The sequence below is a fragment of the Empidonax traillii genome, unplaced genomic scaffold (assembly GCF_003031625.1).
Source record: "Empidonax traillii isolate 1590-97213 ecotype Southwest subspecies unplaced genomic scaffold, ASM303162v1 scaffold275:size1536655, whole genome shotgun sequence".
Classification (NCBI taxonomy): domain Eukaryota; kingdom Metazoa; phylum Chordata; class Aves; order Passeriformes; family Tyrannidae; genus Empidonax; species Empidonax traillii.
In genome coordinates, this window is record NW_020955468.1 from 1,408,760 (window position 1) to 1,424,700 (window position 15,941).

The 15,941-nt window shown below is 39.2% G+C and overlaps 1 protein-coding gene across 1 annotated transcript in view; it reads right to left on the minus strand.

Annotated features, from left to right (window-relative positions):
- The window catches only part of MSH2 (mutS homolog 2), a 46,691-nt gene that overhangs the window by 20,152 nt on the left and 10,598 nt on the right, over nucleotides 1-15,941 (minus strand). Inside the window, exon 7 of the mRNA XM_027889905.1 lies at nucleotides 1,980-2,179. Coding sequence (XP_027745706.1) covers nucleotides 1,980-2,179 — 200 coding nt within the window. The remainder of the gene's footprint in view (nucleotides 1-1,979; nucleotides 2,180-15,941) is intronic.

A 15,941-nucleotide genomic window follows, 5' to 3' on the forward strand; every position in this document is an offset into this window, starting at 1 on the left:
TTCAGGTCACTGTATACAGAATGCTAAAAGTACACCTGAAACCCAGGTGCCCTGCATATTTACAGCCTTAAGATAAAGCGTGTCCATTTGAGATGGAAGATGTTTCAGTAGCTTCTTGAAGACAAAAATCTTGTAAGAACCTACATTTTATGCCCCAGTAATCTGAGTAATGAACTGCTGCTCCCTTTTGCCAGCCATAGCAAAGTGATTTGATGACTCAAGAGTCCTTTCCCATCTTATGCTGATTTCTTAGGTTTAAAACAGAAAAAGTCACCTTCACTCACTAGCTCCCTCAGGTTTCACCATCCATAAAAACAAGGATCTCAATTACGCAGTGCTTCATACTGAGGGAAAGGCAATCACTGCTGATCACTTCATGGTATAGTTGCTCCATCTCCCCATAGCCATTCATGAGGCAAGAAGTTCTGAAACTGGCAGATACTCAGAATGGTCAAAAATCTTTCTGTCTTCCCATCCACTGACGAGTTAAAACATTTTGTACAGTCACAAACAGAAAAATTATCACATCCAGTCTGAGTCAGTCACATACATTCAAAATTACCAGACCGCTCATGTAGTTTAAACAGGTGGTACAAGCACAAAGAAAAATAAAAATAACACATCGCCTATTTTAAATTATCTTTGATATACTGCTGGTGATTGCCCTACTAAGGCCAACTTATTCACATGTAGAACAGCAAGAACCTTTCGCAGTCTATTAATTTTTCCATATGGTGAGCTTAGCAGTTTGCCTTACACAGCTTGCTCAAAACTTCTAAAAATGGAATTGTTTTCCTACCCTAATATTATGACAGAGAAACTCTGTTGATCCAAATGACAACTAATAGAAGAAGGAAGCCAGCATTCTGAACTAATACCTCAGTTTAAGATGGGACTCCAAGAGCTCCACGTCAAGGCTAAAACAAGCAGAGTCTGTTAGGAAAAGCCAAAGGGGCATGACTGAGGCAGCTAAAGAGTGGCACAGCTCTTTAAGAACAAAAGCAAATAAAAAAGTTGCATCTGCCAGTTCCTTCCCAGCTTCATATTTTAACTGCTTTTGGAAATAACACAGCCAGCAACCAAAAATTAATTTATTTTAAGATTAAGAATTTAGAAGATAAGTTTCATTACCTGAAGTCATAAAACTATAGTACAGAAAGTATAAGACACTGGGTAGCTTTATGGCCTACTCAATACAGGAGAAAAATTTTTGCAACCATACCATTTCAAATAACAGTTCTCTTTAAGGCTTTGGTGCTTGCTTTATGCACAGAGGTTTTCAAATATATTAATGGGCTTCTACAAAAATATGCTGTCTGGCAGGTTGGGACTGCTATAGCTAAATTGAATCACCCTTCATTATGCTGATCTTATCCTGCATTTTCTTGGCTACATGCAGAAGAGAAAAAGAAATAGCGGTTTTCTAGAATTGCCTGTCATAGTATTGCTCTTCCTACTAACGAAGATCAGACAAAACTCTGCCACGTTACTCCTATCAAATACAGGAGCACTATGATTTTAAAAAGAAAAGCCATTCCAATTATACTAACAATGCTTAAACTGGAATTTTTTGTGTTTAATTACAACCCAAAGTGCAAAATGTCTTCAAAAGGAAGACAACAATATTGTATGAATGGTATCTTTTTTGTAAGATCATAATAACACACACAGTTGGTCAGAAATTCTTAGAGACGTGTCCAGATCAAAGATTACCACACCATCACCCAAGTATTCAAGTTCAAGTATTTCAGGTACACACTAATTGGAACACTCATTCATGTAAGGATTTGGCTATGAATATTATTAAGTATCTAATGGGCATTTCAGAATTTCAGCTCATTTCAAACTCAAATGTGTTTAAGCTTTATCCCTGCAACAAAAGAACACAGGAAAAGAAGTAATTTTTGGAAATCTACACACTCTTTCTTTGCATCATCAGTACATTATGAAACACTGAAAATAGATGGTGGTAGTATTACCTTCATGTTTTTCTAGTGCTTGTATAACATTAGGCACTTGATTAATAGCCTGGTACATTCGGTAACAGTCCTGTAAGTTTGCTGCTTGTCTCTGAAATTTCTTTGCCAGCCGGTTGAGGTCTGGAAAGCGACGTAAGAGATCTTCTTGAAGGCACTGACGTAGTTCTGGATCCATCACAAATGCTTCAACCAAATTCAACCTAAGTAAGAAGTTCATAACAATGATTATTAGCATGGCATGATACACAGATCTTTTATGACACCAGTGAGAATGAAAACACTTATCCGGTAGTTTCTATCTGTAGCTTCCCTATGGTTGTATCCATTGGCCAACTTGCCTGATTAAAAAAAAACACAAATGAAACTAAGACAGCACACGAGCTGAGAAAGCAAGGATATTTAGACTATGTCAGGCTTCTGTATTTTTGAACAGTTGAAGTTTCTAATGAACAGCATCGGAGTGAAACTGTTTCAAGCACAAATGCCAACATCTATTCAATTAAGTATGTTAGCCTCAGAATCAACTCTGGGATTAATCCTTTGCCTGAACCATAAAAGAAGTCTTCCAGTAGTCAATGAAAAAAAGAGGTATTAAATAGGAAAAAAAAACCACTGTAGGAAAAAGAAAACCACTCTTGGTAGAGTTTAGCTCCCTGTGGCCAAGGCCAGCATTGACATTGTGCAGTTGTGCAACCCTGGACCAGAGAATCAAGAGTCCTCGAGGTTGGAAGGCACCTCTGGGCACTGACTACTCCAATCTCTGCTCAAAGGGTCAGAGTGAAAGTCAACCGCCCAGAACAGTGCCCAGTCACATTCTGGGTATCCCCAAGGATAGTGCCAGTAGTGACCCCTGGAACACACAGCTAGTGACTGATCTCCAGGTGTACTTCATGCCCCTGATCACCATCCTTTGAATCTGGCAGCTCAGGTGGTTTTCAGTCCACCACACAGCCTACTTACCTAGTCCATACTTCATCAGATGTAATGGGAGACAGTGATAGCTGAAATCATAAGCCACATTCACTGTTCTTCACTTATCCAATCACCTCAATTTGTTGTAGAAGGTTATTGGTTTTGCCAGGCATGGCTTTCCCTTTGTAAATCATTTGTAACGCCAACTACTTCCAAACTGCTGTTTGTCTAATGGCAGGTACTGGGGGTGCTGCTTTCTTATCAATGTCTGTACTATCTGCCAGCCTTGTTGTCACCACTGACTCCCAGCTTGCCTTCCCTTACTGCAGCTCCCTGACATCTTAGCTTGCCTCCACTAGAATGTAACTGAAGTTTCATACATTTCTTGTTTTGGTTTGTTTTTCTTGCATCATCTCTCCATATTTTGCATTTGCAGTTAAACAAAGAGGTCAGATATTGTTTGTTTTGGACAGGCCACTGTTCTTTGGTCATACTTTCAGAATAGGAAGGAAGAGCTTTGCCTCCTTCAGAGATCTCCACACAATATATACTGTACTCATTACTGGTTAATCATATTAACATGTCATCTATCAACATTTCGGCTTCATCAGGGAAGTTAATTTCATGTAGAGAGACATGTAGGTAAAGAAAGGACAGCTTTCACCACATTATTCCTCCTGGCATAAAACTGCATTCATCTCAATTACAGTAACATTTGCACTTGCAAACTGCATTGGATATGATAATTTTTTTTGTCATTTTGAAAGCATTAATCTCTACATTACACTATGCAGTGTTCTGCAGAGAGTGCCACTTGCTGGCAAAAGTACACAGGAGTTAACAGGGTACACTGCCTCAGGTAATTAGCAAAGGCTCACTCAAGAAACCAAGGCTTTGGCTAAGGCAACACAAGAGACAGAGACCCCTGGACTGGTAGTGGTACACTTCTGTATATAAAAAATTCAAAAAGGATGTCCTTCTGTTGCAGAAAGTATTCCACTCCCAGCACTCCATGAACCTTCCGTATTATACCAAAAAAAAATCAATGAAAAAGATGAGAGAAGAATCATACCTCTACATTTACCCATTCAACTGCTGCCTTAGTAAATACAGAGACTGACATTAGTGACATATAACAGTGCTTTCCTTCCAAAAGACAGATTAAAGTTTCAGCATGTACACAGAGCTTGGGAGTAGACAGGAATATACTTAGGATACCTACTGCAAGAATGCAGAAGATTTGTATGAGAAACATCATAAAAGCCAAGTAATTTTCAATTCTGATCCCTGTTGGTGTTTCTGAGCACAGTTTCTAGCTTTCAGGTTTATGTCAAGAAGGTTTAGAGGTTTGAAAGAATAGTAAGAATTACATGATCATGTCTCCTACAGTAGATACACTGCCATGTTTATGACACATCCCTACATTTTACCAAGCTGACCTGACTTACGACTCACATCACAAACCGTCTTCTCTAAGCCACCAGCAGAAACCAGTGAACAAATATGTTTTTTAAAGACCAGATTTTTTATAAATATTAAAAAACAAAACAAAAACAAAACCCCAACCAAACTCAAGACATCCGATACAACTGCTTAACAGCCTAAATATAAGCCCACTAACCAGATGTTTTCCTAACATCCCCAAAGGATTAGAGAAGGAATCATCTTGCCAACTTCTCACAGAAACTAAGTAACTTGATCATTTTTAGTCATGTAATCTGGAAAAAATTCCTTTGGGAAAAACAAAATGGGATTCACTGAAAACTTCTCCATAAAGCAGATCCGTGTGTTGTTATTGTTACCTTCCTTGGTCTTTAGCAGTGATGGTCACGGTAAATACACAAGAGGTTGTACTATCCTGGTGTTACATGCTCTCACTTTCCAGGTAATATTTAAGACTTGTAAGCATATTTATCACTTCTCAATTATCACAATACCACCTCACATCAATCCATAAAGAGGAACTAGTTGCAAACACCTTCGAGTTTTATTACCTACAAAACTCCATGAATTTCTGGTTTAAAACAGCCTTTCATCACTTAAAAAGTACTAGGAAGAAAGCAAGACACATTAGGAGTGTTTTTCCACTAAAAAGTAAATTTTAATCTAGAAAAATACTATTCTTGCCTGCAGTAGGAAACCAGATTTCGGTGTTTTATTCAACCTGCTTAGGCTACAGACTACTCCATGATTTCAACATTAAAATTTCCAGTATAAAAAGGTGGGTTTTTTATGATTTTGAAGGCCAATCTCACACATGCAAGAATATGCAAAATTCAAGTTCACCATCATATTAGAGTCTATCTTGCCCTCTGATAGCTTATGTTTGAAGCCAGAATGCTTAGCTTCTCCTCCAAGAGGTCCTTACACAACCAGTAATACTGGAGTATGGATATATACACAGAATTACTTCTTGAAACTTGCTAAATGATGCACTGGGAAAACACCAACAGCAACAGTTTCTATAATGTCACTGGTACCTTATCTTTAAAACTCAGCTGCACAGACTTGCCTTCAACCTGACACAGAGATGCCCAACACCCTTCCTGAATCCACATAAAAGCTCTGTAAGACACAACCAGAATATACGTTCGTTCTTTCTATACACATTGGTTTATACTTTTTCTCATTAAAATCCAAACCATCCCTGTTCCCTCCAATCAGTTGGCCTGGTTTGGTCTTCATTAAAAGTTTGTTCCTTACTTGTGTCACCTAGAAAAGTACAGCTGCTATAATGATCATTAAAGATTATCTTCTGGACTCTTGAGCTTATCTCTATCAGGATTTAGACTTTTTTTTTTTCCTTGCTTGTGCCTTTTGCACAAACAAACCCTTCACTTTCATCACATGACTCCCTCAGCTTGTTCAACAGCCTCTTGGAAAAGAACTTGTCAAGGGCATTTTGAAAGCTCTAATTTTTTTTTTCCCCTCCTCTTTTGTCCACAACAATGACAAGTTCAAAGAGTTCTCAGATCAGCATGAACAATTTTCCTCTGCCAAAACCATGATAATTAGACTAACATTTCAAGACCTTACTAGTACTGTTCTATCTTCCCCCTTACAGTTGCCAACCACTAAGATATGTCTGACAGGTTTGTGTTCATGCCACATTTTGCATAACAATTTCCTACTGGTAAGAATACATGCAAGGTTGCTGAACAGAAAGGGTAATATTAAGGTCATGCAACCATAAGCCACGAATAACGCTCACAAGTAATAATGAAATCAAATGACAGTTTGTTTTTAATATAAAGTTCAACTGAGGTGGAAAAAAAAAACAACACAAAAAGAAACAAACAAAAGAATCCAAGAAAGTGTAATCACACAACAGCTGACAACACTGGATAACTTGTTTCTGCCACACAGCCAAAAGGGAAAGGAAAATAGGGCAAAACTTTCCACCACAGATCTAAGGCAGCACAGTCAAGATAACAAATACAATTATAAGTAGTGAAACCACACTAGAACATAAATGAAATCTTTGTTTCAAGACAGTTATTTAAATTTGCAAACAAAACCACCAAAAAAGCAAACAAAAGTTCCACTAATATAACTGAAAATCAACAAGAGTGCTTTTCTTGAACTTGGAAACTGTAACTACCGTTTAGCCCTGCTATGCAAAACCACAGCTGTTTATCAGCTTTGAACTCCGTGCAATAACAAGTAACATTAGGCTTAGTTTGCTGTGAGAGACAGAGAGAGAAAATAAAGCCACCTATCTCCAAGGGCCTTTTGGATATTCTGAAATACAACTGAAAGTATTTCACCTCTTCCCAGTTTTACTGAGAGGCATCTCTTGAATCTACTACTGACAAAAGACTAACGCATTACACCAAAATAAAGACAACAAAAATCTGTTTTCAGTCTAATAAATGTCACACACTTTCCCAAGTCTAAACACAGCGCCTCTATTCCACTGAGGTTGACATCACACTTGACCTCAGAAGAGACTGCTTCTTCTTTTGCTACAGCTATGCAGCATTTTTCATCACCATTTTAACGTTATTGCACTCAATACTGCCTCAACACAGAGCCTGTCAGGAGGGCTTAATTATATTTCTAGGCTTTTATAGAGCTAGATATAGAAGTTTAAGTTAATAGGAAAACATTAATCAAGATTGATTTGTATACAGATTTCACAGAAGGATGAAAAGAATTCAGTTTGTAGAAATAATAACTAAACTAAGATATGAAAATAAAAGACCAGTTTGAATTAACAGAATATTTTTAATGCCTGAGCAGGATCAGCCAGCACAAAAAAGAAAATCTAACAAATCAGTAAGCTGTACAATACAATGATTTATAAAGCACCTAAAATCTAAACTTTTCCTGCAAAAACCCTGGGTAGTTCCATGCCTCTCCGCGCATGCAGGAGGAATAACAGTTCCCTCAAGCACCTCTGCTCAGAAAAAGGACTGTGAAGTTTTCTTATCATTTCATGAAACTTGGATCCACATAAAATCAGTAATACATATTTAATAATGAGTAATATGCATTTAATTACTACTACAGGGGTAGTGACTTAAAATCCCAAATACTCGGAGATCTTTTCATGGGGAAAAAAATGCACTAACCAAAAACTCCACGTGACACAAGGAAAAAAATTGTTAATGCTGAAATCAAATTAAGAATGTACACTTTAACAGGAAAAGCTGACTTCTAAGAAGATTTTGAAGTTTGTAACTCCCCTGACTATGTAACAGCTGCATCTCCTGAAGAGTGTACATTTGTATTCTCTGCCTGCTCAAGGGTTTCTTTGACGGCAGATTAAGATCAACTTTCCTGTTCAACTTGATTATAGCAAATTTTAATTGAGAAGCACCACTTATAAAAGCAGCATATTAAGGACTGCTTTAAGATATACTGAGCCTTTCATCTCACCGTAAGTTTCAGAATATGCGGAGTTGTATCCGTTTAATTTCCTATTTTCTCTACACAAAGGAAGGTGGAAAAAAAACTTCATGTACCACTATTCTGTTTTCCCTCGGGTTTCTTTCAAACCCAGATCTCCTCTTAATCCAATGTAGCTAAGGCAAAGCCTCCCTGGACATACTTAACCTAGACATATAAAACACCATCTTACCTGTTCTAATTGGGTTTTCTTTTCCACACAAAACATTTGGGATTTTAACACCCCGGAGGAAGCCCACACTAGAGCAAGTTGCTGTAGTTGATTAATAATGGCATTTGTGTTTTCCAGTCAGAAAAAAACAAGGCACTATCCTAAGCTCCCTTTACAAACTTCTCCTGGTGACCCAGTCGTTCCCTAAACAAACAACTCTCTCACAAAAATCAGCCAAAGTCCAGTTCACTGCCTCAGGTAAGCAGTAGATACCACCTTTAAATTTGCAAAGCTCTCTTTTCATGCCAAAGAACCTCAGTGTGCTTTTCAGCCTTTGAAGTATTAAGGCAGACAGCGAAGATGGGCACATGGGAACCTAAATCAGATCTCTGAAGCCTGATATGGAGAATTACTTTAGTCCAGCACACATCTTAGCAGCATAAAGATCACACTGACCACCCCAGGTCATTTTGCCCAGTACAATCAGAGCTGTTGCATGCATTTATAAAAATAACATTCAAAGTTTCTCAGATAAGCACAAAGAAATAACAGTGCAAAATATTTAGGCAAGCCACACATGCTTTTGGAAGTGCTCAGTTATGCACAAAGGACTTTTTTTATTAAACTGGAGCAATCTTTATAAACAATTTGAAATAAAAATAACACAAAACCTGAGGAATAAGGAACCAGCAGCTATAGAGAGACTAATATCACCAAAAGCCATTTTATTTTACTCATACACTATAGGCTTAGGATCACTGATCTTCTCAATCCCCACTCAGGCGCAGTGAGAAGTTGCCCTGGTTTCTGGCAGTGAGCATCCAGCTGGTAGCAACTTTTACCCAAGCCACAGGAACAGCCTTGGCAGGGGGCTCACCACAGGCACCAGTTCTTCCAGTACTTTGAAGACACAAGACTTGAACCCAGGCTTTTGAGAATGCTGCTCTCTGGTTGAGTTGTATACACACACCTCTCCAGCACTTCTTACATATGAGACAGAACATCCCAAACAAGGGGTTAAAATCTTTCTGTTGTTCTGATCAACTTGTACCAATTTGGCCCTACAATATCCAAAATCTGACGTCTGAGCGGGAGTCCCATGTTGGTCACCTGAGCAAGACCTCTTTCAGCTTTCCCAAATTTGTATGCACAAGTGCCCGTAGTTCAGAAGCAGACAACACAGGCAATTCCAACAGACCTGGGTGAGAGGTTTGCGCCCAGGTAAGGAAGCTTCTCCCTACTCTGACTGCCAAAAGAGCAGCCTGTACATTCACATTATTCCCCTCCATGCTAAATGGCTGGAGTTTTTCTGTTTCCCACCTGCTCTTGCCCAAACCATGTGACCTGTTATTGTTTCTTCCTGGTTTGCTAGCACAAAGTTGGTTTTGTTTCCTCAGTTAAAATGCTATAAATGCCTCTTTGTTATCCAGTCACTTCACAGCTTCCCTCCCTGAAAACCATTGTTACAACCTAAAAACAACAAAAAAAACCCTGAACTAAAAGATACACCTTGCTTACATAACAAAACTTTGAAGATGACAGTGAAGTACAACAGTGCACATACATCCTCAATGCACAATTTAAAGTGCATTACTGTTTTATGCGAGGGATGTGAAATTACAGGCTTCTAACAACGAAAAGAAATTGTATAACAGATTAACAGCAACAGCAAACCAGGAACAAAGAGACCCCAGTGATGTATCTCATAGTTTACCTGTAATGTCTGTGTTCTTACAAAGACAATGCTGTCATCCCAGTAAGATTATAGCAATCCCTGTACTCTGATGATCTACCTAGCTTCTAAAAAGATTTTGCAATGATTCACAGTTCTAGACCCAAACAGAGTTTCAAAACTTCCTCCCTGCAGGAACAAAGCAGTCATAGAGACCAAGCATGATCTGGCTTAGTGGTAGGGCTTAAAAGCTGTCCTGCTCTTTACACAGGCAAGCCACGGAGCATGGAGGAAGAAAAGATGGTAGTCTGGAAAAGGGAGCTGTGGACACCTCAGGTTGACACTGAGGGTGATGCTCCCAGTTGCAGTGCTCTCCTTAAACACACATCTTAATTTGCTGTGGCTGCATTTGCTTTCCACCTCTGGCTCCCCTGAACCACCTTGCCCTGGTGTGGCCCTGCCAGCTGTGGACAAGCCCAGTTGTATCCTGACGATGTCTTAAGACGTTTAGGAAATTATGCCCTCAAGCCACAGTCCCACCAACACTTCTAAGATGGCAGAAACTGGTACTGCCACCATGAAAAGTGTGAGATAATAGTGCTGCCCATTGTTCTTCTGCCTGCCACATTTTCTCCCTCAAGTTTAAAATTAAATAAATCAAGGGATCTCAAGGCACATCTGATGCCCTCAGGACGTACTTAGCACTAAAAAATAGCCTTCACTCCACTATAACAGGGCAACTCTTCAGATTGAAGCCACTACTATTGCCTTTTAATCTCAACTATAAGTTGAAGCAACCATGAATATGATGACTGCTTTTGCAGCTCTATCGAAGTAATCCTTCGCAATACAGAGTCCAAGGTTCGAAGAGCAGCTTTAGACCCTAGGAGAGCCACAGAAATCAAATTGCACACACTTTCCAAAGCTCTGGGTACACAGAGCATGCTACTAAGCAGCTGGACAGATCAGGCTCCCTGCTGTTTAACCTGAAAGATTAAGCAATATAAGAGAAAGCCACATCCAAATATCAGTCTCCTGCCTTTTCTAGTTTTCCTAATTAGTCCCCAAACCAACAATACTGGATATTTCTAACCTCAGGATGGCTCATTTAAAGACAAACTTTTAACTCAAATAAATGCACTCTTCCAAATAATCGAGAGTTCACACTCCCCTACAACAGTTATACTCATGTAACATAAAATTAATATTTATTAGAGAAGCAACAGACTCTTTCCCACCCCACATCAATTCCTGAATGTACCATTTGAGTATTACGTCAAAGCTTAGAGATAGTAAATTAAAGCCCTGGGATTATTACAGGGGTACCAGGCACAAAGTAACTATTTTCTGTAACAACCAAGCAAAGCTTCGGAAGTTGTATGAATTGCCTGGGAGGCAACCTAATAAGCTCAGAATAAAAACACAAAACAGGATTATCAGGAAAACCAGTAAACTCCAATATAACATTGGGGTTTTTTAACTCAAAAGATACTTATGTGTTCTGAAATACATTTAACAATAATTCATTATTCTTGCAGGAGTCTTTGAACACTTTCCAAACCCAGGAGATGAGGCAGGGTAAAGAAGAAAACAATTCTTCAGTAGAAAAACAAAATCTTTGGTCTCATTCCTGCCAGCAAGGTACCACTTGATGGAATTAAGACAATCCTACTGAAGCAGACTGCTGTAACAGCAGGATTTTTAGACCCTGAGGAAAGGGAACGCCTGGCATCATGCTGAAAAACATGCAAACAAAGCAGCACCACACAAAAAGCAGAGCTCCACTTTGCCCCCTATATCCAGGGTATACATCAAAGAGAGGAACTGCAGGACTCTGAGGCATGCACATGAATTCCCTACAACAAAAAGTAAGAGAAGCAGAAAGGAATCATTTGCCCTTCATTTATGGGGCAAGGCTGGCAGTGCTCCTGATGGCACCACCACACACCTGTCCCTTCACATGGCCAAGAGCTGCAGGCTGTGAGCTGGTTCACAGCACTACAGAGGGGGAATACTTCACAGAACGACAGTGTTCCCAACCTTTAAACATGCATGTTTATACAGGAAAAAACCAGAAGATCCATCAGCAAAGTTGAATTTTGAATGCAAGATGTTTTACACAGCAAATCCTCTCCAACCTCAAAAACCCATCACAATCTTGCTGGACTAAACAGTCTCTTGCCCTCAAGGAACTGCACAGACAGAAGTGATAAGAGGATAACTCATAAACCAAGATTCTCCAAGTATCACCCAAAAACTTTGTCAGAGACATGTTTTTTCTTTCCTATGTTACCAAAGATTTCATTTGTTTATTTCCATGCATATATTATTTTCCATAAAATTTTCATACTCTGCTTTCTAAAAATAGTCTAATAGTATCTGCAAAGCGAACTTATCAGGAAAGCAGCAGGTTTATTATGCAGTGCCAGTGCACAGCTCTGTTTCACAGATTAAGACATTTTTCTAGTCCAAGGATAGGCAGATATCCATTCTATCTCCGTAACAAGTTTGGTAATCCAACTCATAACATAAATTAATTAACATAGTCTCTGAAAAAGTCAAAATACCAAGAGAAAGTAAACACAAGTCAGATTATTAAATCTGAACAACAGGTTTTTGGTATTAATTGACCTCCACTTAAGAAGATGTTTATCTTCTCATGTTTATGATGATAGCAGGTCATGGACCAGCTGCAGAGGAGCAAAAGGATTAATTTTAGATGACAACTTCCCTCACTTTTTCATGGATTAGTTTTCATTCAGGTGAACAAGTCAAATCAAATCAATCTGGAGGTATGAGACCAAAACAAAAAGGAAGTAGGAGGTACAGATTGCCCCTTTTGGCAACTGCCTGGTTTTACTGGATTAGATGCTATACAGCATGATACCCTTGATTATTTAAGCATGATAAACTCCCCATCAAAAGATGAATGAGGCAGCCACAGGAACACTAGTGCCAGTGCCAATACGTGAACACCAGTGCCAATAACAAGGGAACTGGTGACAATCCACACTCAGGGAAGTGCACTTTTTGATTTAAAGTGACTGCACCTTTTGATTTAAAGTGCTTACAGACAGAATTAGCCATCTACGAAACAACTCAGTGCCACAGGTGCATAAGTGTCAAAAACATAAAAAAACCTTCACACTAAATCTTAACCATTGAATACCGAAGAAACTTACACACAGAACAGCTAGTGTGAGCAAGTGTCAAGGACATGAGGGCAAAAAGATTCTAATTTGAATAAAGACATGAACGACCAGTTTTACTTTTTTTGAACATTGCCATTCAATCAACACAGTATTTAGGCTTCTAGAAAACAAAGGCTCATATTTTAAGAATTACTAATAAACCTCCATTTCTTATAATAATAACAAAGAACAATGAAGACAATGGAGCAACAACTCATCAAGTACTACACAGTCATGGGCACGTTTGTTAACCCCACATAGAGAAACTGCTCCACCCAAAACCTTCCAGAGAAACCCAAAATGGAAAGCAGCAGGGGCTGCTTCTCAGCCTAATGCCTAAAACCACAGAGGTTTTCTGCCAATCTTCCCTTTTAATTAAATATGGTATTATTAAATATGGTATTTGGGATCCAGTGATAAAATTATATTACTGCATGCTCTTCAAAGACTCGAGACAGCTGAGGAAAGGTGTTTCCATTATTATTTTTTTGTGCTTTATTCTTTAGAAGTTGCAATACACTATTAAAATTAAGAGGTTAAGTTTATTACACTACTCCATCAACACTAATACTCCTTTGAATTGCTAACCTGTGCATTTCTTTAATCTTGTGCAGACTAAGAGCATACTGAACAAGTTCTATTTCTTAGCCGTAAAAACCCAAATATTTCTTCATTTGCATTCATTCTGTACAGAAGAAACTCAAAACTGTATGTCAACAAAACATTAAAGACTTATACAAGATTCATACATGAGAAATTAAATTGCAAGTCAAGACAAAAATATCTTGCCAAGAGCTTCCACTGCAGTGCCCTAAGATCCACCTTCCTAATGTTTTTGCATATAAATTAAAAAGAGCAGAAACAATAATGTGTTCACTGTTCTTTCACAGAGAGTATACCATATTCCTGTATACAATGTTTAAAACAGTGACTAGCAAGGACTGTTACCAACCCCAGAGCTTTGCACATGTACATAGTAAAAGTTTTCATACAGTCCTGAACACTTAAAACACAGATTCTAAGTAAAAGTTAACAACTGCAGTAAATGCCATCCACCTCTTATGGCAGGCTGAGAGACAAAGAACAGTATGGCAGCTACAGATTCTCATTTCCCTAAATAAATAGCAATTTGATTATGTCTTACAAGTCTGAAAACCAGTTTGACATTTCCAATCACATTTTAGTTTAATTTTCATTTCTGTTGAGCCTCAAAATTCAAATGCAGAACTCACTGACTAAAAGCTTAATCCTTCTATTCATTTTGCACCAAGTAAGAACTTGTCAGGAAGAAGTGGGCGAGCCTAGGAGATACTATGACTACCTGCTCTAGTGCTGCACCACTGAGTGCCACCTGTAATTTACCGATTCGCAACACTGATTGCCGGTCCCTGACCTAGAAGACAAATGATTTGGAGAACATAACAGAATACAAACACCAGCATTGTCTTTCCCACACCTGAAGGTGTCATGGAATCTTTTTTTCAGCTTGTCAGACGAGAAAACTGAAAATAAGTCTTCTGCAACACAAGAATCTAAGCTTTTTAAAAGCTTTCAAGTGCCTGGCATTTTGATAGAAATTCCTTCCTAGAGGCATGGCCTGTGTGACACGTGTCTGACTAGCACAGGTTTTGTTTAATGTCTCTAATAGCACTCAATGTCAACCTCAGTTTCACAAGCAGACCCAAATGAAAATACAGGTAAACTGGTAGTTTTGAAAATAGTAAACATAGGTGAAAGGAGAGGAGAGGAGAGGGTTAAAGGAGAAGCATTTAGATCTTCAAGCTCCAAACATTTCTGTAGGGAACTTAGTGATGATAACTTTCGGAATGACAAAGGTGACATTTTTCTAACATTTCTAGAGGCTTATTGGAAGCTAACACCATTTTCATGTCACTGGAATGACAACTTCTTTTATGCGAAGTATTTATTGCATCACAATCTCCATGACAATAAGAAATCATACTTCTGTCTTCCAGTCGGTTCAGATTCAACCTGTATTTCAGAAGCTTCTTTAAAGGCATTAGGAGCACTCTGAGCATTTAAAATGTATTTGAATAGGTTATTTAGACAAACCTCCAAGCTGGTCACATTTTCGATGGTCACCACATACCAATTTAACTGCCTGAAATCAGTCTGTGGCTGTGGAGAAGTACTGACCTGCACTCAGAAAACTAATGAAGGTCTTTCCAGAGCTGCTAACCACAATGATAAAAGCAACAAAGCCTATTTGCAACGCTTTGCAGGGACAACTGCAGGTTAGAAAGAAACACTAAAGTAGTGAAGACGTATCGCAGAACAATTTACCCTGGAAGTCAAGGCCTCTAGGTCCAGTCCTTGCTCAAAACAAGGCTAATTTCAATTGAACACTGAACAAGAACAGAGGTACCTCCATCTCTCTGAGCACACATTCCAGAGTCTGACCACCCTCATGGAGGAGACTTTTTTCTTTATATTCAGCTTGGAGGGCCCTTTGGTGAAGCTGGTGTCTGTTTTGTCTCACAGTTTTGCTGTGCCTTTGCAAGAAGCACCTGGCTTTGCCTTCTCTCTGACTCCCACCCTCTCAGCAGCTGAAATAAGCAGTCAGAGCTGCCCTTAAGTCTTCTCTTCTCCAGGCTACAAACCCAGCTCCCTCAGCCTCTCCCTCACACCACATGAGCTGCAGCTCACAGCCCTGCTCAGTGGCTCTCTGCTGGACCTGTTCCTTTTGTCTATCCTGTCCTGCAAAGCCCTACACTGGACACACTGCTCCAGATGCAGCCTCACAGCTTCCACGCAGATGTGAACAATCAAGCTCCTTGAGCTGCTCTTACCAGTGGAGGGTCAGCCTTGGCTGCTGCCAGGGCGCTGCTGATCCCTCTGAGAGCTCTGCCAGCCTGTGCAAAGATCCAAGCATCACATTCCACCCAAGCAGGTGCTGGGTTGGCTTGAGTCCTCCGAGAGAGTCAGGGCCTTTGGTTATGTTTTGTCTTCTTGTCTCAAGGGAACAACTCAGGGTATTTTTTTTTTATTTTTAAACAAGCTGTTACTTTAATTATCAATCAAGACTGATTAGTGGGAATGTCCTACACACATGAATTTTTACCCTGCTGGAGATTTATTCATCTCAAGCTTCCCGAATATGTTAC